This window comes from Mauremys reevesii, linkage group 1, assembly GCF_016161935.1.
Source record: "Mauremys reevesii isolate NIE-2019 linkage group 1, ASM1616193v1, whole genome shotgun sequence".
Classification (NCBI taxonomy): Eukaryota; Metazoa; Chordata; order Testudines; family Geoemydidae; genus Mauremys; species Mauremys reevesii.
Genome location: NC_052623.1, coordinates 115407583 through 115434798, shown reverse-complemented (window position 1 = coordinate 115434798; position 27216 = coordinate 115407583). Strand labels below are relative to the sequence as shown.

Here is a 27216-nt window from a genome sequence, read left to right as displayed (position 1 = left end):
GTCACGGGGGCGGCCCGAGGGGCGGGGCCGGGCTGTAACCGCTGCGCATCCCCTGCCTCGGGGCGATCCCCGCACGCGGCGGGATGGGGTCTCGGACGTGACGTGAGCTGGGAGCGGACGGTCGGTCCCCAGTCCCCCCTCCCCCACCTGTATCATGGGCCGCGAGCCGCCGCCGCACTGATTGAGCCGCCGCCGGGAGATGCCGCCGCCGCCGCATTAGCAAGGGGCGGGGAGCGCTCGGCCGCCGAGCCCTGAGCCGCCGCAGGAGGCGGCCGCGGCGATGCTGGGGCCGCGCTGAGCGTGGGGCGCGATGGCCGAGGAGCCGGCGCTGAGCCCGGAGTCGGTGCTGCGGTTCCTGGCGGCGCGGGGCGGGCGGGCGCGGAACGCGGAGCTGCTGGAGCATTTCCGGGGCTGGCTGAGCCCCCCGGAGCCGGAGCGCCGCGCCCGGGCCCGCCAGCGCTTCAAGGAGCTGGTCAACGCCGTGGCCACCGTGCGGCTGGAGCCCGGCTCCGGCGCCAAGTACGTGCAGCTGCGGCGGCGCTACCGGCCCGCGGGGACCCCGGCTGCGGACAAGCCGGACTCGCCGCCCGGTGACCGGCCCCTCGAAGCCGGCGGTAGCGAGGCCGCCGCCCCCCTCGATCCCCGAGCGGCGCCCGGGCCCGAGCCGCTGCCTGACATCGCGGACACCGCCCCCGTAGGCCCCCCAGCGGCGCCGGAGCTGCTGCCCAGCATCGCGGTGACCCCTGAGGAGGAGGCGGACTCGGTACAGCGGAGCCGGGACTCCTCGCCTTGCCCCGGGGGGCAGCCGGGGGAGATCGCGCCAGCTGCCCCGGGGAAGCCGGACCCCGAGGATGGGGCGCTCCGGGGGAAGGGCCCCCCCAGCTGCCCGCAACAGCCTCCCCAGGCGGGGAGCGGGAGCGACTTGCCCCGGCTGGGCCAGGTGCCCCCGGGCGGCGGCAGGAAGAGGAGCTCGCGGCGCAATGTGGCCCGGGGGCTGCAGGCGCAGCCGGGGCACGGCGCGGAGGAGACGGTTGCCTCTGCCCGGCTTGCCGAAGAGGAGGGGGCCGAGGCCGGTTCCGGCTCCCCCCGTTCCCCGGGCAGCTCCGGCGGGGGGGCCACCCCCAGGTCCGGCCGCAAGAACTTCCGCGAGTTGATGATGGGCAGCTCCCCCCAGCTGAAACGGAGTTTCTTCCCCGGGGCCCCCCGAGCCCGCGGGGGGGACTCGGACAGCGCCTCGCTGGCCTCCTCCTCCGCCGAGGAAGAGAGCGGCGGGGGGAGCTCGGTGGCGCTGGACCCGCTGGAGCACGCCTGGATGCTGTCAGCCGCGGACGGCAGCTGGGAGAGCCTGGAGGGGCTGCTGAGCTGTGAGCCGGGGCTGCTCTCCAAGCGCGACTTCATCACAGGCTTCACTTGCCTGCACTGGGCCGCCAAGCACGGGCGCCACGAGCTGCTCGCCATGCTCGTCAACTTCGCGCACAAGCAGCGGCTGCCCATCAACATCAACGCGCGCACCAGCGGCGGGTACACGGCGCTGCACCTGGCGGCCATGCACGGCCACCTGGAAGTGGTCAAGCTGCTTGTGGGGGCCTACGATGCAGACGTGGATGTCAGGGACTACAGCGGGCGCAAGGCCTCCAGCTACCTGAGCCAGGGCACCACGGAGGAGATGCGGAGCCTGGTGGGGGCCCTGCAGGAGGAGGGCGAGGGCGCTGTGGGCAATGGGAGCGGGCGCTGGAGACTCTCCAAAGTGCTCCCCTCCAACCTCATTACCCACAAACTCTCCCACCACCACCAGGGGCAGGGTGAGGAGACTGAGTCCTGCGACGGGGCAGCGGCCCTGGGCAAGGGCAAGGAAATGAGTAGGAAAGCCTCAAATAGCGGCAGGATGAAACCACGGCTCAACAAAATCCGATTCCGCACCCAGATCATCCACACCACTCCCTCTTTCCGAGGGGAGGCTGAGGAGGAGGAGGAGGAGCAGGAGGAGAAGCCACTGAAAACGTCCTTCAAGCTCAGACCCAAATCCAATGTCTTTGGTTAAGCAGGGAAACGAGCAATGTCTAAATCAGGGGTGTGACATGCTCCTGAATCCATTGAGCATGTAGTGCAGAAGAGAGGTAATGTTTGCAGGCCGTGTGAGTGACAATCCCTCATCCAGACTCATGCATTCTCCCGGAGATAAAGCAAAATGTCTTGTTTTAACGTCTGAGTTTTATTAAGTGTAAATATCTGCAGGGCTCTTGGGATTTAGCAGTTTCCAGAAAATAGCTGTTTCAAGCCAAGCAGTGGGGGCTCCCCATACTTAAGGGCTGTTTCCTTGCAAGTACAGCCAGGGGCAGTGGGTCTGTAAAGAAGTGCTGGGTATGTAAAATCTGCAGGCCCCTTCTTTTTAGAAACTAGGCATTAGTCTGGAAACCTGTATTTATACTTGGTTTTAATTGGAGTTGGAGGGGAGACAAGAGAGAGAATCCAAAACTTTACACTTCACTAGTAGATTATCAACTGGTACTCTATATTACTCTTCATGGACAGCTAACTATTTAAGTAGGATTTCTTAAATACATTCATGTATTTTTAAAGTCTCTTTTTCTAATGGCAATACCACATGATTAAATAGAGTTAAGTACAACACGTGACCGGTGTGTCGAAACTGCTCTGCTGACTGTCAGGATGTCTGTAGACATTTGTGCTCCTGTCCTCAAAGACTTAAGATCAGTCTTAACTTTACCTGTTCAAATCACATAATTAAAATATGGAAGTCAATGGGATGGATTACAAAGGGTATAGTTAAGCATGGTGTAAGTCTTTGCTGCTTAATTGAGGTACTACTGAACTCTAATAGAATTGGGATGCTAATGCAGAATATAGTAGCATGAATGAAAGGTCTTTAATTTTTATACATTGAATAACTGCTAATTAAGTTCTATATCAAAGCAATTTTACTTTTATAATCACTGTGAACTCTCAAATACTACATCTAGTACCATTTGAGTTATTGATGGTTGGTCTGTCGCCAACACTACACTAGAGTAATAGCAACATATTTTCAGTTGATATAATTATTTTTATTCATGTAAAACTAGGTAATTATGCCACACATCTCATCCAAGCAAATCACTTTTCCTTAAAAAGGAGTATAGATGGTGTTGTATGAGATCTTCACAAAACCAATAAGATATTGAAATGCTATAGTGCTGTTCTATGCATTCAATAATTGTGTGCTGTAGTATCTACTGACTCCTTCAGTGTATTATATGCAGAAATGCTTATGAACTATGGTAGGGTGAAGGACCTAGGAACTCTTATCTAAGGCCACCTCTGTCCCTGTTTGTTTAGTGTATTGAGTAAAAGCTGCTTAATGAGAGCGTTTGATTTTTTTTTAAGTAGTGGGGCAACATTCAAATTCTGACTCTCTAGTAAAACTGATTAAAAATCAAATCTCTTAGTTTGAAACTTCAAAACCATTCCTGTCTTTGCATTTAAAAAAAAAACACTGGAAATTCTCAAAGTAATTGTTTTGGAAATTCTCAACCTCAGACAAGTCTATTCTAAATCTGTTCTGTACAGTCTTCAGAACTTAATTGGTTTATCTGCTGTTCAGGTCAGTAATTCCTGCAAATCTTGGCAAGCATACTTATGTTAAAATTGCCTTTCTTCAAAAAGAGAGGCATTGGGCTGGTCCTACATCATGGATGCAGCTGGTCATTGAATCATCTGCATAAATGTCAAAATACTGCCAATGAAAAATGTTTCTAAGTTACACTATCTTGTAATATGTGCATATTTGGGGGAGTTGCTCCTGAAAGATCTGTGCTTTCTCGTGTTGACAGCTTTCTGCATTTTGGTGGCAATAGCATGAGTGCCTACAATAGATAGATAAGATAGATGTGGGGGAGGACTTTGCCACAGATCACTTCCCAGATTTTGCATGACTGTTGATCTTAGTAAGCTATGATAGTCACATAGGTAGGCAATTAATACTATGCCAAACTGTTACTAGAAAAACTGACCTTGATGAGCAGTTTAATCTATTTTACACATTATTTAGGTTCAGGTCATTGTTTTTGTTCAGAAACACTAAAAATCATGGGGAAGTGTTAATTTTATAATCTATAAGATATCATGTAAAATTCCATTTGCCTCAACTTTTAGTTGTACACTACAAACATGAGTATGTTCAGTCCTGAAAAGCACTTTCACTCATATGTATATGGGGCAGGGCTAACAGTCTTCCCTCAGCTCTTTCTGCCAGCATATAACTTTGGTGCAACAAGAACTGGGTGTTTCAAAGGGGGAAATGCACTTGAGAACTAGGTACTTGCTTAAACTTTCTGCAGCGCAGAAATAAAATCTACTAGATTTTCTATAAAGCAAGCTGAAGGTTTGTTACATTTACAAGCTTCTAGCTTGAGGCTCTTTAAGTACTATATTTCTAAGTGGACACACATTTCATGCTACTACCTATTGCCAAATCTCAACTATATTAGTGTAGCAGTTATGAAGCCTTGTGTATCTTTCATTTTGACTGAATGAGGTGTTGAGCTTTTCAAGTGTAGGTCTGATAGAGAATTGCACAAAAATATATAATCTTGAATTAGTATTCTGTTGGTGTTAGGGGAAACACTTTAGACTGTTGAGATCTTGGACTACTGCAGCACTCTTCAAATTGTGTTCTAAGTTGTCCATTGAAATTTATTTTAATACCTGCAAAAAAAGTAGAAACTCACTATTAACTAGGAGAACCAGTACAAATTACTGAAATTTGCAGTTGGTAAATGTGAATTACATTGTGATGCACAGTTTTAGTTTTAATTTGATACTTCACAACACACTAGTAAGTGGCTGTAATATGTCTAAAGAAGTAATGAAGTCTTAGGTCTGGTCTACACTAGGGGGGGTTCGAACTAAGGTACGCAAGTTCAGCTACGCGAATAGCGAACAGCTACTTACCCGTCCTCATGCCGCGGGATCGAAGTCCGCGGCTCCCCCGTCGACTCCGCCACCACCGTTTGCGGTGGTGGAGTTCCGGAGTTGACGGGAGCGCGTTCGGAGTTCGATATATCGCGTCTAGATGAGACACGATATATCGAACTCCGAAAAGTCGATTGCTACCCGCCCAGGTCGGCGGGTAGTATGGACGTACCCTTAGTGGTATAAGACCTCCCCACAACACTAGAAAATCTGCGTTGTGGTGGCACACACTATTAGTACACTATGGTGAATTCAAGTGCAAAATTAGCAAGGTTCTGCTTTTATTCCAAATGGCTAGCTAATCAAATTTCTGCTTGTGCTATGGGACTAAAGACTTTTATTTCACCCCTTGGCTTTCACATTCCACACACATGCTCCTTTTATTTGAGCTAAAACAAGTTTCTCTGTGGGGAAGGAGGTTACTCTTGATACCTTTGTTTCAGGATATTCAAAGTCTACTGGTACTCTTAAATGTATGTATTTGAATTAGCAAATATATTGCTGAGGAAGATGTGAATTGAACTAAAACAACTTGTATGGTGCAAAACTGGAGCACTTACTTTTTTTTATGGTACTCTTGAAATATTGAATGTTTATTCTTTTATTCGGTTTTTATGATGGTGTGATGCAGCAAGCCTGTAACTTAACCATTTGATCACTTGTATTGCATCTTTGCCTGAAATATTAGAGGTCTGGATGCCTGTCAGTTTTTAATACAAGGGTGTTTTTTTTTATGGGTGTCTGAATGGATATTTGAGCTAAGAATCTGCAAAAGTCAAACTTTCATTTTACTGAAATAAACAAATGCCAGTGAGTTGTGTTTTTTGCTTTAACTTATTTATGTATCAGGTTGCTATTTTCAAATTGGTCTGTAGAACCAACACTTTTTTTTTTTTGTTTTTAATCACCAAAATAACTGATTGGATATAACTCTTGAAGTGGAGTGGGCGGGGGAGAGAGAGGGAATACAGTCTGTTCTTTGTAGGACAGTAACAATTTTTGCTGGCTATTAAGTACTCTTGAATAGTTCACTTTTAAAGTTAATCAAAGTGCCCTTGAAGTTATCCATGCTAGATAGCACTGGCCTTTTAAACAAAAGGCAACCTCATTTAGGCCTAACCTCTTAACTTAACTGTTGCCCTGAACCTGCTGTTTTTGTGCAATCAAAACTGACTTCGGAAGGACAAATATACCTAAATAGTAGTCCTGATCCTAGAGTCTCCTAGAACACAGTACCAAAGTAATAGACCAAAGCTTGTTCACTAAGCCTTTCCAACACATACATTAATAGGAAGTATGTTCCCTTCATATATGAGACTGAGGTTTTCAGTTTGTGTAAACTCTCTTTTTCTGTCACTATGGATAATGTGTATGCACATATAGTCATACTACTAGTAACTGCCATGTCTACACGATTTGCTGATTTTAGGACTCTAGTCCAGATTACTGTACATACCATCTCTATTTCTAGCTCACTCTTCTTTGCTGTGTTTTTCCTTCTCCCCATAATGGTCCTGATGGAGGTGAGACAATTGGCAGGTTTGCTGGCAAGCCACTTTTTTCCTTTCACTTAACCACATGAGGGGTGAAGACTGCTCTTGTAGTGTGATGGGTACAGTTGTTCTCCCCTGAAAGAGAAACAAGAGGTGTGATCAGCTTATCTGATCTTGCTAGGAGGCCTTAACCTACCCTTTTGTTACAGTTATTGGATTGGAGGAGAAGTAGGTGAGGCCACAGCACAAAAGTGTTAGTAGTTTCTGTAGAAAACTCTTGCCGAGTGGAGCTACTTTGCCCATCTCTAGTTCCCACCACCTGCACAACGGTTGGCCCTACTAATCCATCTGTTGTCCTGAACAGATACTTTAACAAGTCCAATAGTGTGACTTTAAGTGATGTTGCTAGCTGTAAATCTGATCCCCCTGGGAGTTAAATGACAAAGATTAGGAAACTAAATGTCACAAAGATTAGGTTAAATACATCAAGATGCTTTCCTTTTCTCTAGCCTTGCCATGTAATCAACAGGTGGTATTCCTTACCCTTAGATGTACTGGTGAATCTACCTCATTAGAATGCAAGCAAGTGTCAAACAGTGCTTTTATAGGAACAGTGTGGTTTGTTTTGGAGGAGGGCAAATCAATACAATTAAACTTAAGTATGGGGATTTATTGCTGATAGCTCTATTTGGGGAAATACTCTTGACCTTGGGGCATATTTGCAGACAACTTAAGTTTTACTTTTGCCTTTGCTTGGAAATGTTTAGTAGGGTCATCTTTTAAGGTTGTCTCACCAGATCAATTGAAGGAGGGGAGGAAGGACAAGAGTAGGCCCCAGTTTGTGTTTTCGTCAAACATGGTCTGATGTATAAATTAAGGGGTTAATATGGGAAATGTTCTAGAGACTAAACTGACCAACTTCTGCTTAAAACTTGCATTAGATTTGATGATGTCCCAAGGTAAAGACGAAAGCAGCCCATGTTTACCAAGCCCTTTTGTCTTAAACATAGCCTCTGAAACTGATTGTTTTCACTCCTGCAGAAGACTGTGATTTTAATATGGAGAGAGATCTAACTTGCTGAATGCTGTTACAAAAAATTAAATGGTATGTTTGCAAATATTGTGGAAAGTACAAAACTTGTTAGACCACTTTTAAATGTTTATCCTTTCACTTAATTCCTACTTCAATATAAGTGAACTAATAAATACAAAGAGGATTCTTAGTAAGTCCAATTCAAATCTAATTTTATATCTCTTGCCAGCATCTTTCAGTACAGTCAACTATTCTGCAGAAGTCTAAACAATTAATTCTTCTGTATTTGGTGTGGTCATAGTTGTTACATGATATTGTTACATTAAATGTATTTCAATGAAGATCTGGGTTAAAAGCTGCTTTCTGAAAAGTCCAACAAACCAGTGCAAGGTTCCTCTTTGCTTGCTACACAGTCTTAAAATAAATGTTACCATTTTTGTGCATGTGAATATCAGCTAAATAAGTAACATGTTTTATCTAGAACCACTTATGATACAGAATTTTAAAAAGTTGCTATTAAGCTATAGCTGACACTGTATGGATGCTTTGTCTAGCACAGTTAAGGCTGAAAAAACCCTCTACCAATGACTTTAAAAAAAAATAAAAAATCATACCACACCTAAGCTTTTGAAATGTAACATGCCACATCTTGGTGCAGCATCTCTTTCTTCCAACCTTTTTGGAGTAAATAGTTTTATCTTGTACATGCTTTTCTATGTTTCTAGTTCGGTAAAGAACTCAGAACACATTAAAAGTTTGCAGTTGACTCTCTTTTGTGAATTAGTAGATAGAGTACTGGAATGGACTCAAGACCTGGGTTTTATTCCTGGCTGTCATACTGGGTGGCCCTGGGCAAGTCACTTCACCTATCTTTGTTTCCCCATCTGTAAAATAGGATTAATGACAGGGGTTCTCAAACTCAGGGTTGGGACTCCTCAGGGGCTCACAAGGTTATTACAGTGGGGGGGGGGGGGTCGTGAGCTGTCAGCCTCCACCCCAAACCCCGCTTTGTCTCCTGCATTTATAATGGTGTTAAATTAAAAACACTTATAAAGGGCATCACCCTCAGAGGTTTGCTATGTGAAAGGGGTCACCAGTAAAAAAGAAAGTTTGAGAGCCACTAACTAATGAGCTCCCTTGTAAAGTGCTCTTGAGCTTTACTGATGAAAAGTGCTACATAAGAGCCACCTATTACAACTTTTCCTTCAGTCTGCATTGTCATCTTCATAGTCTGATGGGCACAAATTGTTTTGATTTTTAAGTTGGCATTTTAAAGGTTTGTTGTATATCCCTTAACTACCCTTCAACACAGTTTTGTCTTAGAGCTGTGGTTTTCTCAGCTCTCAGAAGGTGAGGTCTATCTGTACTGAACAAATATAAAAAAATTAAGAGGTTTTAGGGGGTAGAAATACAAACAAGTTTTGGATCATAAAATCTCAGCATTAGTAATATTTAAAACAAACTTTTGTTCCTGAGAAATTTATGAGGAGAATGTAGGACACTGCACATCTATGCCAGTAACAGATTGTTTGGCCCCGGAAGACATGTAACTCTAGCAACACCATTTATTATCTCAGACTGGCCAGCAACTGCAATTTCAGTTTTCATCTGACTCTTAAGGGGCCGAGGGACATGGCACTGGTCTCCGTTTCTCTTGAACTTTTTGTAAGTTTTTAGTACAACACCAAACCTGTCCTCTCACCTGGGGTGAATGTCATATGATGACATCTCTCTCTTCTCGCTGTGTAAGCAAGGATGAACTAAGGTCATTGGCACTTCATGAGGCTAAAGCTTTTCTTTAAACATTTCAGACATCAAATATGTTAGGGTTTTTTTTCCATTTCAGACATTGACTTTAATTGCGTTTAAAAGAGACTAATGTTCTTAATTAAAATACAACTCCTCTAGGGCCTGAACTCCCTGTCTGAACTCTGAGGCTTTAGTTAACAAGTCTTACCAAAACTGATTGAGCTTACAGAAAGATTTCCCCAAGCTGTCAGCTTTTTGGGGTGGGGCAGGGGGAGAGGCTATTTTCAAGTGATGAGAAATAGTGTTCAAACTAGTACAAATATTTTAAATGTGAGTGTTCTCCCTTGCAAAGGGTATTCATCTTTCATAGGGACCTTCCTCAACAATTTAATGAAAATATGTCCATGTACTGTGTCTCTTGCTCCTGTGGTCGGAGTACAAAGAACAACAATTCTATGTTTTAACTATAAAAATCTCAGTAGATGGGGTAATTTTACACCCCATACAAGGAATCAGTGTTAAAGGTGTAACATGGACACACACAATTAATTTCCACTCTTTGTATTAGGTGTATGGTCTGGATTTTCTAGTGGGTATTTCCCTACAGCTCAAAGGGATAATGTTTTCACTCCCTAGGGAAGTAGATGTATGCAAGAGTGGGAGGAGTCACCCTACTGCTACCTGGAAGGCTGCCATCATTACTAAATTTTCCTGAGTGAAAGCAGCAACAATAAATCCTCTCTGGGCTCCCTCAGAGCCTGCCTGGGAATGGTGTGGACTTTGAATCTATTCTTCTCCCTGGCCCAGCAGAAGAAAGTCATTTCCCATTACACCTTTGTACTAGGCAGACTTTTCCTCGGAGAGTGAATCAGGCTCAGCTGTGATGTTGGGCCTCTTTTCCTCACCTGGCTTTGTATAGTCACAGTGTGGCTTCAGAAGGTGGTCATTTGGTTGACAGAACAAATGCTTAGCTGGACATAACCTGGTTTGACCTAATATGGCTTTCTGTATCAAAAGCATTGAATTAGACACAAATTGGCAGAAGTCAGTATATGGTGCTTATTGCCATCTTTTTTCCTAGTGATTTCTTCCCTTGAGGTTAATTGAACTTTCCTCACATACATACATAAACTAGAACAATTCTTTTTCTTCAGAAACGAAGCTTGCTTGCCCCATTCTCCAGGCTTTTCCCCCTGAAATCTGTTGTAAGACCTGTCATTTTCTGTAGTGCTGCTCCTAAAACAGTGAGAGAGAACAGCAGATTCAGCGTCTAGCCCTATGCTTTACAGTGAGCAAGAACACACAATGGCACTGTGGTAGGGGGACCAGATGTCCTGATTTTGGGGTCTCTTTCTTATATGGACTCCTATTACCTCCCACCCCCTGTCCTGATTTTTCACACTTGTAATCTGGTCACCCTACACTTTGGTCACTCCTTTAGATTTTTCTTGTGCAGCCAGTGTCACACTGTCTCACATGGCTCGTGATCATGAGTGCCCACCTCAGGGCTGACTGTCAAAAACAGGCCAGACACCCCCAAACTGGAGATGTTCTATAATTACATTTCACCAAATGTGAATTCCTATATCAGTTTTACACTATTGCTAACCCCAAATGTTCAAAAATCACGAGATTATGTAAAAACTATAGATTTGGTGTTTTTTATTTACCTTCTGCTTTTTGAGCTTTAAGGGTACAGTGGGTCACATTTTGAAGCTTTCTCCACAGCTACAAGGGCTAGAAACTTTTTCTTTCAGAATGAAGGCTGAAATTATCACCTATCCACTTGACTCTAGGAGCAGGGACTCGAAGGAAAACAATTATCACGAGACTCATGACAAAATCATGAGAGTGGCATGGGGCCAGGATTCATCACTGAATTTGGCCCGCTGGACAGATCATTAGCTTCCCTGGCCCAGGCTGGGTACTGACTGAGTTCGATGTGAATACTGATGCTCTTCCAACCCCCCAGCAACCAATCTCTTACCTCGGGTTTCTTGGTACCCTACATCTTACACCTGTAATAAACTACTTAAAGGTTTATGAGCTAGGAAAAGGGAATGAGTTACTTACAGGTTAAAACAAGCCAACATCTACACGCAACTGAATTACCATCTAAATCCTAAGAGTGACAGAGATCTGTCAATTCAAAGTGTCTTTCAGGGTAGACCAGTAGGCAGCCCCTGGGGATCTCATGCTTCAGTTCAGAGCGTGTGGCCCTGTCAAAATTCAAACACCCAAAACAATGGACAATTTTTCCTGTGACTTTGTTTTATTTCCTTCATTCAGTTTCCAAGTACACAGGTTGAGCTTTCTTGCACGGAGCATTTCTCAGGTGTGGTTAGGGCCACTAACCAATCATTTGTCTAGCAATATTCCTTAATGGCCCATCTGATTTTGATAGTCCTGCTGGATATGTGGTGGGGCAGGGGAGAGCAGATGATTCCAATGTCTGAGTTCACAAGTTGAGAGCAAACATTTTCAAAGTGATAGAGCAAAACTTACATATTTCCCTATAGCAGGGAATACAGCCGTTAAAAGTAAGGTTCATGCTTGCAGCAATTTACAAGCATTTCACAGAGTCTAAAAACTAAATATGTTCTTATAAGATTAATCTCTATTTTGTCCAAAACTACCATACAGGTGAAGTGCTCTGATCTTCAGCTATGGCTTGGTCAGTTTTTAGCTAATGCTGGCAGCCTAAGCAAGAGCTGGCATCTGGTGCGTCAGCATCATACCAAGCAACTTCCCTCTCCTCCAACTTGCTGCTCAAATTATTTGACTTCTACAAAACCTACCACTGGTGTGCAATTTCTGCTTCACCCCCAAACTTTTGCTGTTTATGAACTATCAAGTGCTCTAAACTGAGTGCAAAGAGGCAGTTATGCTATGCCTCTACTTCTCATTGTTGTATGGCTGGGTGGTGAGTTGGAACGTACAACTTTTTTTTTTATGAGCTAGTCTATTTTTTTTAATATTGTCAGTGATAAAGGGGGAGGACAAATAGGAAGCAAATGAGCAGAGAAACAACCCAGAAATATTACAACAAAATGAATCATATGTAACCCACACTAACAGTCTGGCTCTCTGGCTCCACTAGTGACTGAACCTCAGATGTTTACCAGTTGACTACCAGCTTTGAACTAATGGAGCTGAGTCTTTCAACTCAGGTAGTAGAGGCCTGTGGTTTTAGATCCAGATGTCCTGCGTTCAATCCCTGTTATCAGCAATTTACCTAGGTGTGTCATGTTACATCTACATCATGATAAAAAGAAGAAAGCTTGGACTATCTAATTTATATACTATGTAGAGAATTTCAGGAAAGTCACCACATTATTTCCTGCATGTGATCTTATAAAAAAAAAATTGTATACAAGAAGTGAGAGGGAGGGGGAGGGAGCAGAGAGTTTAAAAAAAAAAAAGTTGGGCCTAGGTGTTTCTTCCAATCTGCAGGCAATTAGGATACTTTTTTTCTCTTGCCCCAGTATGATTTAAATTGAATAGATGAATTCCTAAAGGCAGGGAGCCACATTCATCCCTGGTATAAATCCATGTTAATAGCGTTAGGATGAATTTGTCCTAAGATTTAGATGGAAACTACAGCCAGATCATTTATTTTATTAAGCAGAATGAACTCATGAATAATTTCAGTATAATTACCATAAATCAGTGCTCAGAGCCAACTGTCAATGTTTACATTATAGTATTTTATATGAGAAATGAATACTGTACATGCTTCTGTTGATGCTTAGCCATCACTTATTTTAGCTGATTATGCTACTAGAAACACTAAGGCTAATGTTTTCAAATTTGGGTGCCTTATTTGGGCCTTAGTTACAGAGTTTAAGGAAGAAGGGACCACCAGATCATCTAATCTGACCCTCCCACGCACACACACATTACAGGCCACTAAACCCCTGACCAGTTACCCCTCAATTATAACCAATACCTGAATTAGACTAAAGTATTAAAGCCCTCTAGAAACTAAACTATTGTGAGGAAGCTGCATGTCTTATGTACCTTTGAAAATTAGGCTACTTCGTTGGAGGTGCCTAACCTTAAGCCCAAATTTGGGAAGACTTGGCTTAAGATCATACAAAAATAACAAATTATGACTTTAAACATGACCAACAATTTTAAAAGCATCCTTCCTTCCACACCCTTCAAACTGAATTCCTAAGGGATAGGCTACACTTGCAAGTTAGAGCACATTAAATCAGCCTTGGGCACCCTAACTCCTGAGGTGTCCACACTGGCAAGGCACTTAGAGCACCTGGACTCTGCAACTGGAGCGCTCCTAGTAATCCGCCTCCACGAGAAGCATAGAGCTTGCTGCGCCTTGGCTGAAACGCCTGGGTGTCAGTGTGGACAAAGTGTTGCATTACTGTGCTGTGATTGGCCTCCGGAAACATCCCATAATCCCTTGAAGTCAAGTGGCCACTCTTATCATTGTTTTGAACTCGGATGCAGGCATGGGGATATCCCCTTTCAAAGCTCCATTTCTGACAGCCGGCATGCTTATCTGCTCCAGGACAAAGCAAACCATTACTGTGGAATACTCCTGCTGCCGAGGCAGGCGTGCGTGCGTGCGTGTGTGTGTGTGAGAGAGAGAGAGATGAGGGAGGGCTGATGTCAGGCTGCTGCTGCTGTCTGAATTTACAAGACAGCATGCTGACACACACTCTGCCCCCCAAAACACACTCTCCCCCCACATGCACACAACACACTCCTGTCACACTCCACCCACCCCCCTTGAAAAGCATGCTGTGGCCACTTGCACACTGGGATAGCTACCACAATGCACTGCTCTCTGTGGTGTTGCAAGAGCTGCTAATGTGGCTGCGCCACTGCGCTTGCAGCTGACAGTGTAAACACATGGCAGCGCTTTCCTTGATGCGGTCTCCAAGGGCTGGTTTAACTCCTGGCACCTATGTCTGCAAGTGTAGCCATGCCCTAAGACATAGGAAAAAATGTAAAACATTCTCAAACTTGCAGGTGTGCACAATGACAAAGCACTAGGAGGAACAGCATCAATATCCTTTTAATCACTGAATTCTGACCCAGTGTTTCAATGCAAAAACCTTTCTAACGGCCTGATTCAACTCCCATTTAACTCTAAGGAAAGACTCCCATTGACTTCAATGGAAATTGGATTGGGGCCTTAATTCATTCTGTAGAAGTGCAAGAGTGGGCTCCTGTCTCAAATTCTTCTTTTATAAACTATCTACTCACAGAAGCTCATGTAATAAAGTTTTTAAAATGTGTGAGTCTACTGATTACCGTATAAACTCGTTCATAAGCTGATTTTTTTAGTAAAAAAGGGAAGCACCAGAGAAAGGGGTCAGCTTATGAATGAGTATAGAGTGGGAGAGGTGGGACACAGCCCCTCCCCCCAACAGAGGGGGCAAGGAGAGGCAGCACAGCCAGCAGAGACAGAAGGGAAGAGGCAGAGTCAGAGTCTCTCTGCTTCTGGCCACACTGCTCTCCCCCCAGCCTCAGCAGTATCTGCAGCTCCAGGGCTGGCGGGCTGCAGCCATGCCGCTCAGCCACAGCCCCCAGAGCAGGCTGCAGCCCTGCCACTCGGCCCCACCCGGAACAGGCTGGGTCATTGCACCTGGGGTTACAGGGGTCATGCTAGCGCTCTAAAAATAGCTGTGTAGAGAGCACTTTGAAGTTGCAGCTCAGGCTCTGAAGCCCCCTAGGCTGCAGAGCCCAAACTCCAGTCAAAGCTGCAACTTCAAAGCGCTGTCTACACAGCCCTTTTTAGAGCCCCACAACCCCAAGGCTGTTGACGGGCTGAAAAGCTTGCTGCTGGGCCATTTAGACATACTCTTAGGTGTCCTAATCTAGACTGGGGCTCTGCTGTGCTAAGTACTGTACAAATGCCAGGGAAGACACCATCCCTAACCCAGAGCTTTGTAGATGAGACAAGCAGTGATACAGCTTATGTAAGAGAAATGTCAAAGGCGTGTAACTTTTTTTCTCCATTCCATTCCCCCTCACCATACATCATCCCTGTCCTGATACTCCTGGCAATTTGTTAGTCTCAAACATCCTCTTTCTCTGTTGGCCTCTCCACAGAAATAGCTTCAGGCCCAATAAGGGGGAGCAGGAATTAGTTAAGACTTGCCAAAAATGTCTGTGGTAAAGTAGACATGATAAGGTAAAGTGGATTACCCAGAGTATTATAGGACATGCTCCACCTGTCATTCCTGTTCTTGTCAGGGGAAGTTCACTCTCCTTCTCTAGCCCATGCTTACGCATGCACACACACACTGTTGTGATGCTGTAAAACAAAGCAGCAAGTTCCTAGCATGCAGTCTTATAAGTAGACTTATAATTGTTAAACCGAACAGTCCCTTTACAAAAGTCTACCAGTTAAATACTTCAGCTTTGTCTAGACTGGAATTTAAAGGAATTTTGTTAAGCCATGTCTACACTAGCACTTATGTCAGCAAACTTTTGTCGCTCAGAGGGGGTGAAAAAACACCCCTCCCCAAGCGACATAAGTGGTAGTGTGCACAGCACTATGTTGGGGAGAGACGCGCTCCCACCAACATAGCTACCGCCGCTTGTTGAACTGGTTTTATTCTTCTTCGAGTGATTGCTCCAATGCATTCCAGTTAGGTGTGCGCGCCGCGCGCCGCGTGCACTTTCTCCCAACTTTTTCCTAGCAGCCCCCGCGGGCCGCGCCCCGCCCTGGAGTGGGCGCCCCGCTATGGCGCTAATACCCCGCCCGCTCCTCAGTTCCTCCTCAGTTCCTTCCGCCCGCGGCCGGAACTGTGGAGTGCTCTCTACCCTCACCACCCTCCACTTCACTCTTCTCTTTTTTTTTTTATATATATATAGTTAGTGTTAGTTTTAGTGTTCTTAGTGTTAGTAGTCTTAGTATAGTTGTTCTTCTAGAGAGTTGGTGGTTTTCCCTCCCCCCCCTTCCCTCATGCCCCAGGCCACCCAGGGCAGGCACCGACAGTGCTCTGTGCCTGTGTGCCAATGCCGCCGGAGACACACACGACGCTCGCCCGTTGCCCTCGGACAGGACATCGCTGTTCCAAGCGCGTTTGTTCTGCTTGCTTTAAGGACACGCAAAGGGACACACAGGGGTAACCAGGCTTACAGGCTGCTCGCCGGCACTACCGCCAACCAGCGGCGGCGCACGCCGCGCACCCGGCGCACCAGCGGCGCACGCGCGGCAGCGCACGCACGGCCCGGGTCCCCCCGGCCCCGCCCCGCCCCACCTCCCCGCCGGCGCCCGCTCTCGGCAAAGCCGTGCGACGCGTTCGCTCGCCGCAGCCATAGCTAAGCCAGACTCTAACAGCGCCGGCGTGCTGCTGCGCCAGCGCCCCGCGGTGTGGTGCGCCCAGGCAGACGCGCCCGCCGCTGATCCTCGGCGCCCGCGCGAGTCGGTACCGCCGGTCCCCGCCGGCGCCGGGTGCCGGGTAGCCGAGCCCGGCGGCCCGACGAGACGCCCGCGAGAGCGAGAGGCATCGAGCTCAGGAGGCCTCCGGCCTCGGCACGGCCGGGCCGGTGCGGGTGGTTCGGCGGGCTGGAAAACCAGCGAGGATGGTCCGCGCTCCACCGCACGGTCCCCACTCGGTCGACGCGCGCGTCGCTTTCGCGCCGCCGCCGTCTGCCGCCGCCCAGAGATCGCCGAGATCTCGGCATCGCCCATCCCGCGCGCCTCGCCGCGCCCGCGGTCCCGGTACGATCGGGTACCCGGTATCGTGGCACCGCGTCGCGGGTCGCACTCCGGTCCCCGTCGCGATCCGCGGCGTCGGCCGTCCCCCGCCGGTCCCCGACGGACACCGTTTCCCCCGAACTCCGCCAGCGCCTCGGAGGGAGCTCCCGCGGGCCCCGGTGAGCCGCGAGCTCCCGAGCGGTGGCCGGGAGGCTGGTCGCTCCGTCGGGGACGGTCCGGGACGGACACCGGGGGGCATCCGCCATCCTCCAGTATCCGCGCCGGCCTCGCCGGCGCCGCCCCCCGCCCCGCCTCCTGGCCCGCCTGGCGCGCTCGGGTCCGGCGGCCTCACGGCCCCTCATGCCGCCAACCCCACCACCATCATCATGGGGATGCCTGGGCAGGCCCACGGCATTCATCTTCCCATCATCACATGCCAATCGCGCGCCCTCGGCCCGCCACATCTCCGCTGCCGCGCCCCGTCGGCGGGATCCGTCGCCCGTCCGTCCTCTCCCCGCGAGCCAGGCCCCAGCAGGGGCCCCCGGGCCCACCAGGCCTGTGGAGGCACAGTAGAGCCATCCCCCACCCGCCATCGCCCCTGCAGTGCAGCTCCCGCGCCCCCCCCCCCGGGCGGGCTGGACCTGCCAACCTGCTAAAGACCCGCCGGCGGCTCACCCGGGACCCCGGACCAGCATGGGCCTTCGGGCAGAGGTCCAGGCGGCGGCGAGGACAGGTCCAGGATGTGAGACCCCCCCATAACCGCGTGGCGCCACGAAAGCTCAGGTGCGGCGCCACAAAGCGCTTTGCCACGCTCTGGCACAAACCAACGCGCCACCCACTGCGCGGGTAGAGCGGGAACCGCTCAGCCCCCGGGGAAGAACTTAGCCATACTCCCACTATGAGTACGGAGCCTCGCACGGGCAGACCGGAACGCCGGTGCAGAACGGTCATGGCCCCGGCGCCAAATCCAGCCGCGCCGCCCGCCCGCTAAATCCCGCAAGGAGTAGGATGGACCGGACTGCAGATGCGCAGAGCTAACCAAATGGACTGCGAATGCAGCGCATAGCTAACCAAATGCCCTCATGGCTGCCGAATGTGTTTGACATTCTGACGACCCTGGCAAAACAGGAGTTCTCGGAGATGCAACTTCCCGCCAGGAGCGCTCAGCGATCTCGGCGAGGGAGCCCTCCCCTCACGCGGCCTCCGGACGGCGGCTCGAGCGCGGCGTGCTCGAGGCGCGTCGCATCCCGACAGGCAATGGCGGCTCGTCACATCTCACAAGACAAGATCTGCAGCGCCCGCTGCCATTTGACAGGACCTGCTGAGACATGCACTGCGACCGAAGACAAGGCCTATTCTCGAAAGCCGATTTGCCGGATACAGACGCTGATGGCAACGCTCTATGCACGCGCCCTGAGCGCCTGCCGCCACACGCGCCTGAGCCAACTACGTCCAGCCGCAGCAGCGAGCTGCCTCCGGCCTTCCGCACGTCCCACGAAACCACAGGCAGGCCCACCGCGGGGCACCAAAGTCACCAGTCCTTTTGGCCTTCAGCAAGGGTCTTCCAAGGGCCTCCGCCTCATGGGCCCCGCCCTTCCACTTTGGATCCTCTCTCTCTTTCCATTCCCGCCTCCCCCTTCTTGTCCTTCGTCCCGCCTGTCCGCGGGGTCCCGACAACATCTAACATCGGTGTCCTCCCTTCCATCAACCCTCCTCCAGCTTCTCCCCACCCACCCTCCCCACCCTCCTTCCTCCCCCACTCCTCTCCCCATCTCTCCTGCCCCTCCTCCTGCACTCTACTGAGCGTGGATGAGCAAGTCCTCCTGCCAGGGTTTAGTGCCAGTAGTGCCTCCAGGGGGACGCTATCCAGGGGACCTCCTTATCCCCTTCCCGAACCCAGGAAGGACCAAGGAACTATGTCCAAATTGGGGACTGGGATCTGAATCTGGTCCCCTTGGGACCATCATTCCGCACTGCGGGACCCTTCATGTCCACTCTCGCGATCTTGAGAGGCTCACCGGCACCTCTGCTTCCTGCGATATGACTATGCCCATAAGACTTACACCCTCACAGCGCCTTCTAGTTCGGTTTTTCTTGGCACTAGCGCAGCACGCTTACTACCAGGTCGCACCGGCAGCCCGGGCAGGCGCCACCTGCATGAGCACGCGGGGCCAGCAGGCAGTCAAGCCGGCGCTGCGCCAGATCCATATCTAAGCTGACCTCTGGTTGATTCGGGGCTATTCGGGGACTGCTTGTCAATGCCGAAGTCAGGGCTCTCGGATCCTGTCCCCTCCTTCCTCACCTCGGACTGCTTACTCTGCCTGCGGTCTACAGCGCTCTACCCTCATCGGCTTGATCCTGGCCTCGCTGGGCCCCTCGGTGGTGTCTCCCGCGCGCGGCACGCCTCTCTCTCTGACATGGCATCCTGCACGGCTGGCATCCCACGCCGCCCATCCGGCGGCTCCGACCCCCAGGGCCTCCGGCCATGGCCCGCTCCGCACCGCCCATATGCACGCCGTGTCGCTGACCACGCTCCGTCCGTTCGAGTCCCTGGCCGCTGGCGCTCGACGACGAGACCGCGGTGGCTGGCACCACGATCCAACCTCCGTCGGTCCCCGCCCGCGAGTCCCCGCCTCCCGCCGCGGCTCTGGGCGAGGCCTGCTGCTCTGCGCACGCCTGCCTCTGGTCGCCCCAGGACCGCCTCGCCAGCGCCTCACTCTCCCTCAGCGGCAAGCCACTTTTTCACAGGGGGCCTTTCAGCCAGAGCCTTCTGTCAAGCCAACGTCTCATCCGCCCAGGCAATCGCCGTGGCCACGCCCTATGACACACAGCGGGGGCCGCTGGGATGTCCGCAAGCAGTGGGGACAACACAGCCTTCGACTACAGGCAAGCCTCAAGCTCCATGAGGACTTCTGCGAAGGCGGGCATCCACCTCTGCGTCCGATCCAGGACTCTCCTCTCCGGGAGTTCCTACGCCCTTCCTCTCCTCTGGGAGAAGGTTCTCTCGGAGTCCCTCAGGCCGCCCTCCGACCCACTCAGCACTCTTCGGGCTCCCACGGTGCTCCCTCTTCGCCCATTTCCCACTCGTGGTTTTTCCTCGGAAGTTTCCTCTGTGGAAGTGTCCTCTCTCGCCCTTCCGAACTCCCAGTCTTCGCCAGTGGCTCGCTCCTCTCCTCCTTCCTCCGGATCTTCGTCCGTCTCTGTTCTATCGCTCCTTCGCTCCTCCGCTAGTGCACAGCACCTCCGTGCTGGCCAGCGGGAGGCACCATGAACATCTGCTGCCGAGCGGCCGCGCCAAGCCCATCACCCCCATTGGCTGGCGCCTGCCTCTCTCAGCATCGGCTCTCCACCCGGGAGCCCATCACCTCCATCTCCCTCCACCCGCTCCCTCATACCCCCACACGCAGATCTACTCGGCCTCATCCCACCAATAGCTTGCAATCTCTCCACCCTTACGAGAGGGTTCATCACCATCAGTACACAGGAGGTGAGAGTTCGAACCACCCAGCCGCACAGCAGGTCACTCTCGCGTAACAAAAAGGGCACGCTTCTGCCACTACTACCCGGGCAGGTGCTCAACCTGGCGGGGTACCCCTCAGCTCTTTCCAACCTACCCTCGCCACCTTCGCCGGTCTTCCTCTGGTCTGCCTTGGTTCCGGATCCGTCTCGCCCGCCTTTCCTGAAGGGCCTCGATCGCTCGTCGGCCGCCAGAGGCCGCCTCCCTCTTTCCTGAACCCTGGACCCTGGCCTCTGGCCACCTCCGCTCTTGACCGACCTGCCTGCCCCTGCAAACACGGCCTCTCCTCTGACCCTCTCCTGCCCAGCCTGCTGGGCCTCCATTCTGGTCTCGATCTCTCTATAGTCTCGCCTATGACTCGGGCTCCCTCCTCCGCCTGAGCTCAAGGAGAGCGGCGGCTATAACCTCCCGGCCCTGGGCCTATCAGCAACCGCGGTCCCACGGCCTTCCACACCAACCTTCGGCCTCCTCCCGGTCTTCCAAAGGTGGTCGCGGCCTTCGGAGCATCAGGACACTCCCTCGACGGTCCCCTTCGCTGCTCTTCCCGGCATCGATCTCACAAGGCCTTTCGGCGTCTCCACCTAGCTCATCGCAGTCGCTGCGGCCGCATCAGGCGCCACCCAGCTCTACCCAACGAGTGCGCTGTCGCTGACGGGCCAGCTCCGATCTGGCTCCGACGCCTCCTCTCAACGGACTCCCATGTCCCAACGCATTGCCTCCCTCTGAGCGCCAGCCCTCGTCGCCTTCACAGCCCACGAGACCGCTGCGTCACGCCTGCTGAGCCATGTCCCACTTCTGTCCCCCTTCCGCCCCCCACCAGGCTGGACAAGCGCAGCAGTCTTGCCTCCGGCTACTGCTCCACCCAGACACTCGCCACGCGCCGCCCGACGCAGCGACGACGCAGCCTTCTCCCCACGCGACTGGCCGCCACACGCAGAGGTAAGGCCACCAAGAAGGAAAAAGGGCTTGACACTACTCAAACTGGTTCGAATGGAGCATTCACCTCCACCAAAGCTGTTGTCCTTCCCACTCGTAGTTGGCGGACTGCAAGAAGTCCAGGAGCCGCCGCTGCTTGCCAGCCGCCAGAAGGAACTGAGGGCGAGCGGCCGGAAGAGGGGAAGACCGGGGGCGCCGGGGGCCCGCCAAAGCGGCGGGCCACTGGGGCGCGCGCGGCGCGCGGCCCGCCGGACCAAGCAACGTAGGTGGAACACACTCTTATGTCAACAGGAGAGTTCTCTCCAATTAGCATAACACGGCTACATGAGCACTCTTACAGCAGCACAGCTGTATCAGTACAACTGTGCCCTTGTAAGTGTAAACATAGGGATTGCAACTGCTTTGGAGGACAGGGTCATAATTCAAATTGATCTGGACAAATAGGAGAAATGGTCTGAGGTGAACAGGATGAAGTTTAACAAAGACAAATGCAAAGTGCTCCACTTAGGAAGGAAAAATCAGTTTCACACATACAAAATGGGAAGAGACTCTCTAGGAAGGAGTACGGCAGAAAGGGATCTAGGGGTTATAGTGGACCACAAGCTAAATATGAGTCAACAGTGTGATGCTGTTGCAAAAAAAGCAAACGTGATTCTGGGATGCATTAACAGTTGTGTTGTGAGCAAGACACGAGAAGTCATTCTTCCGCTCTAGTCTGCGCTGGTTAGGCTGGAGTATTGTGTCCAATTCTGGGCACCGCATTTCAAAAAAGATGTGGAGAAATTGGAGAGGGTCCAGAGAAGAGCAACAAGAATGATTAAAGGTCTAGAGAACATGACCTATGAAGGAAGGCTGAAAGAATTGGGTTTGTTTAGTTTGGAAAAGAGAAGACTGAGAGGGGACATGATAGCAGTTTTCAGGTATCTAAAAGGGTGTCATAAGGAGGAGGGAGAAAACTTGTTCACCTTGGCCTCTAAGGATAGACCAAGAAGCAATCGCTTAAACTGCAGCAAGGGAGGTTTAGGTTGGACATTAGGAAAAAATTCCTAACTGTCAGGGTGGTTAAACACTAGAATAAATTGCCTAGGGAGGTTGTGGAATCTCCATCTCTGGAGATATTTATGAGTAGGTTAGATAAATGTCTATCAGGGATGGTCTAGACAGTATTTGGTCCTGCCATGAGGGCAGGGGACTGGACTCAATGACTTCTCGAGGTCCCTTCTGGTCCTAGAATCTATGAATAGCACATTCTCGCTAACATATTGTAAAGGTCTAGAGTGAGCAAGGCAGTATATTCTTTAACATGTGCTAAACTAGTTGAATTAAAGCTCAGCAGAGAGCCCAGGTTTCAACTCAACCAGCTAGCAAGTATGAAAATCTACTCGGTCTTGTCTACACTGACCAGGGGTTCTCAGGACAAAATTTTTGGTGGCCTCAGAGTGCGGCCACCAACTCTTGCTGGTGGCCGCTCTCACACTTTTTCCTAAAATACTTAATTAGCTTTAGGACAAACAAATAAATATCATAGAATCATAAAATGTCAGGGTTGGAAGGGACCTCAGGAGGCCATCTAGTCCAACCCCCTGCTCAAAGCAGGACCAATCCCCAACTAAATCATCCCAGCCAGGGCTTTGTCAAACCTGACCTTAAAAACCTCTAAGGAAGGAGATTCCACCACCTCCCTAAGTAACCCATTCCAGTGCTTCACCACCCTCCTAGTGAAAAAGCTTTTCCTAATATCCAACCTAAACCTCCCCCACTGCAACTTGAGACCATTACTCCTTGTTCTGTCATCTGGTATCACTGAGAACAGTCTAGATCCATCCTTTTTGGAATCCCCTTTCAGGTAGTTGGAAGCAGCTATCAAATCCCCCCTCATTCTTCTCTTCTGCAGACTAAGCAATCCCAGTTCCCTCAGTCTCTTGTCATAAGTTATGTGCTCCAGCCCCCTAATCATTTTTGTTGCCCTCCGCTCGACTCTTTCCAATTTTTCTACATCCTTCTTTTAGTGTGTCCAAAACTGGACACAGTACTCCAGATGAGACCTCACCAATGTCGAATAGGGGGGAATGATCACGTCCCTCGATCTGCTGGCAATGCCCCTACTTATACAGCCCAAAATGCCATTAGTCTTCTTGGCAACAAGGGCACACTGTCGATTCATATCCAGCTTCTCGTCCACTATAACCCCTAGGTCCTTTTCTGCAGAACTGCTGCCCAGCCATTCGGTCCCTAGTCTGTAGCAGTGCATGGGATTCTTCCGTCCTAAGTGCAGGACTCTGCACTTGTCCTTGTTGAACCTCATCAGGTTTCTTTTGGCCCAATCCTCTAATTTGTCTAGGTCCCTCTGTATCCTGTCCCTACCCTCCAGCGTATCAACCACTCCTCCCAGTTTAGTGTCATCTGCAAACTTGCTGAGAGTGCAGTCCACACCATCCTCCAGATCGTTAATGAATATGCACATAGACACGTCCAAATCATTGTAATTTATTTATTGCTAGCTAGTAAATCTGTTGTGAACAGTGATATTAACACACATATAAATATCACTTTTCACAGCAGACTTACTCAGCCCCGGCAAGCCTGGGGACAAATAAAGCCCTGGATGGGGGGGCCAAGGGAGGAAGTGGGGGGCTAGAGCCAGAGTCTGAGGCCTGCTGCCACGCAGCCGGAGCCCAGGACTGGAGCCTGGGACTGGAGCCTGAAGCCCTGCAGCCAGAGCCTGCCACCCCGCCACCCCAGGACTGAACCCCAAAGCCTGAGCCCCACTGCCCCTGGGAAGGTGGAGAACCCACTGGGCCCCTGCTCCTCCAGCATTGTGCCCCAAGTGTCTCCAGAGATTGGCAGGGCCCAACAGCTGCTGGCAACCCCGGCAACCAACACCAAGGCAGGGCATCCAGGAGCAACAGAGAGGGGGAGTGGCCGCTACTTTGTCCCCCGCAAAGGAGGGCCTCGGGAGGCTGTGGCCACAAGAAAAGTCCCTGGTGGCTGCATGTGAGAAACGCTGCACTAGACATTTAGGACATGTTATCTAACACATTCTAACAACTCACCTTTAAATCTGGATTTTGATAAAGCTTTAAATTCTACAGTGACAGCACTATAGAAAGGCTAAAATGCTGTGCCTAACACACTACTACTTACAAAAACACAGTTGGGGGAAAATGATCTTTGAATCTTTAACACCACCTCCATTCCTTCAATTAAGGACTAAGACAACTCCAAATCCACATCTTTGCATCCTTCAGCTGAGACCTTCAGCAAAAAGGGAGAACATATAACACTTGAAATTCCTTATTTTCTACATAAGAAGCGGGGGCAGGAGTCAGTAGGTGGGGGACCTATTTAAAAGTGCAAATAAGTATACAACCCTAAATTTGTTCCCTTCTGCAGATCACCTTTTAGAAGGGGCAGCCTAGGTTGTAAAGATACCATCTCAGCTATCTTAAAGATAGAATGTTTTAGAAAACTTCTTCATTGTGTTATTGTCAGTAGTATTGCTTATTTTTAAATCTAGCACTTTCTGAGTAAGATTTTATTGTAAAGGGTATATATGTTCACTAGAAATAAAGTGGCCCTAAACCAAATCCTTTTTCTGAGGTTTGGAAAAGTTCAATTACTTTTTTTATTAAATTATTATTCCATTTTCACATGCCTCTGTACCTCCAGGTATTCCAGGACTGGAACCAGAAGTGTTGAAATATTATGAAACAGTCTGTTCTTGTGGTACTCCTGACTTGACCAAAAGAGGGAAGTACCAGGCATCTGAGAGAGAGAGAGAGAGAGATGGTTCCCATGAGATTTCCAGCCCTATTTTAACAATCAATTTGAACAAGTTTTAGATAAGGATCCAGACTTTAGGATGCTTATACAAACTGAAACCAAGATGTTGAGGTTAACTTGTCATTGGTTAACTATGTCATTGGTAGATTCCGGGATCATTTCAATAATCATTTGCCAAGACACCAGTGAGGAGAAAGAGATTTTGAGATGAAGTAGTGTTGCCTAGCAATTAGAACAGAGAATGGGACATCTGGACCTATGGAGTCTATTACCAGCTCTTCCACTGGTTTGCCAACAACAAAAAGAAGAATTTGGCGCAAAGCGAGGTTAACACAACATTTTAATGTATTTTTGTTCATCTCTTTTCTGTTCTATGTTATACAGATTCTTATACTGTTAGAATAACATCTGAGTGCGCTAAGTGATGTGACCAATATCTGTCACGTGTGTAATACTCTCTCACCTTTTCCCCTTGAGGAGAATTGTGGGTGTTTTGTTTTGGGAGGATTTTGTCATTTGTTTTTTATTTTGACAATTGAAAAATCACTTTTAATTACATAGGCTAATGCTTCCTCATGCACTAGTAAACAATCTCAGTAATATGACTACTCATTACAGTGCTTTGTCTTTAGATCTGTGAGAAGAAATGGCCAATTTTGTTGTGTGGATTGTAAAATGCACAGACTGTGAGGTTCCATTGTAGCAGTAACAGTACAGTGCCCATCTATGGCACCTTCCATCTGAGGTCTCAGAATGCTTAAAGAACATTAATGAATTGCCTCTTACCTCTCTCAGAGGGGTGTTAAATATTTATTACACCCACTTTGTCCCTCGCTTCTGTTTGATGAAACTGAGGCCCAGAGAAATGAAACGTTTTGTCCAAATTAACACAGGAAGGCTGTTGTTGAGCAGAATATAACCCGGGTTTCCTGATTGCCAATTCTGTACTTTAAAAACAAAACAATTTGTCCTGCCAAATTATGTATTATTCAAACCTACATCCTTAAAAATGAGATTTGTGTGGGACTGTAATATTTGCTAATTTTAGAGCCTTTCCATAATATATATAAAAATTCTCACAGTTTCTCCACTCCCATGAATGATAATACTGCGGTGGCAATAAGCATCTTTGATTTTTTCCTCCCACACTGTGGCTTAGAATGACAATGTGGCAATTCACAAATCAGTGGGTGACAGTAAATGTCACTGTAAACAGTAGCTGAAGTTGGTGTAAAAGGTCCTTCTTTTCTGTGTGTTAAAAGCATGCTGGCTAAATTCTGCATCTAGCAAAAGGCATTTATAAGTTCTATTGTTTAAATCATTATTTCTTTCGTTATGCAGTGATTCTGTGTCTGATTATTTGTTTACAGAAGCATAGGGAGCCAATTGATTGAATTAAGCTCAAAATGCAAATTCCTAGTCTTACAGGAGGAGGAGGATAAAATGTTCAGTGATTTTGGGTTGCAAATTGTCACAAGTTAGTCATGTTCACTTCGCTGATGAATCTTCTGATTAACTGTAGCCTCATCTCTTTCTGCCTTACTTGCATCTGCTGTGGGAGCAGAGTCAGAGGTGGAGGCTGCAGCGCTGGCTGAAAACCCATCCCGGCAAGTGCAGTGCTGGTGATCCAGCGCTGCTCAGCAGGTGTGGACACTCACCAGCGCTTTAATTGTCCTCCAGGGAATAAGGAGGTATTCCAGAATTCCCGTTCAGCCACTCTGCTCATCAGTTTGCACTCTACTGCTCTTGCCTCAGGTGACCCGCCCTTTAAATGCCCCGGGAATTTTAAAAATCTCCTTCCTGTTTGCTGCAGCCAGGTGTGGAGTGCAATCAGTTAATCTTTCCAGGTGACCATGCCTCCACGTGGCCATGGAGCACTGGTGAATTGCAGGACCTCATCAGTGTTTGGGGTGAGGAATCTGTTCAATCTTTGAGCAGATATCAAGGGACATGCTGGATCGGGGCCATGATCCACTACAATGCAGGGTGAAAGTTAAAGAGCTGCGGAGTGCCTATTACAAAGCAATCCCAGGATAACGATGGACACTTCTGAGCA

General features: G+C 49.2%; 1 protein-coding gene across 3 annotated transcripts; it reads left to right on the top strand.

The window, feature by feature from the left end:
• Positions 1-6: 6 nt before the first annotated feature.
• Positions 7-25383, top strand: SOWAHC (sosondowah ankyrin repeat domain family member C). Of its 3 annotated transcripts, none has more exons than XM_039518027.1 (2): positions 7-2117; positions 25307-25383. In XM_039518027.1, the coding sequence occupies exon 1, from the start codon at positions 311-313 to the stop codon at positions 2039-2041; it is 1731 nt and encodes a 576-aa protein (XP_039373961.1). In that variant the 5' UTR covers positions 7-310; the 3' UTR covers positions 2042-2117; positions 25307-25383. The 3 variants fall into 3 exon arrangements, with proteins under 3 accessions (XP_039373961.1, XP_039373946.1, XP_039373955.1); XM_039518012.1 differs by lacking the exon at positions 25307-25383 and adding an exon at positions 9883-10396; XM_039518021.1 differs by lacking the exon at positions 25307-25383 and adding an exon at positions 7506-7544.
• The last annotated feature ends 1833 nt before the right edge of the window (positions 25384-27216 follow it).

Excerpts from the sequence above, each read along its gene's own strand:
- SOWAHC (XM_039518027.1), top strand. The coding sequence starts at position 311 with ATGGCCGAGGAGCCGGCGCTGAGCCCGGAGTCGGTGCTGCGGTTCCTG.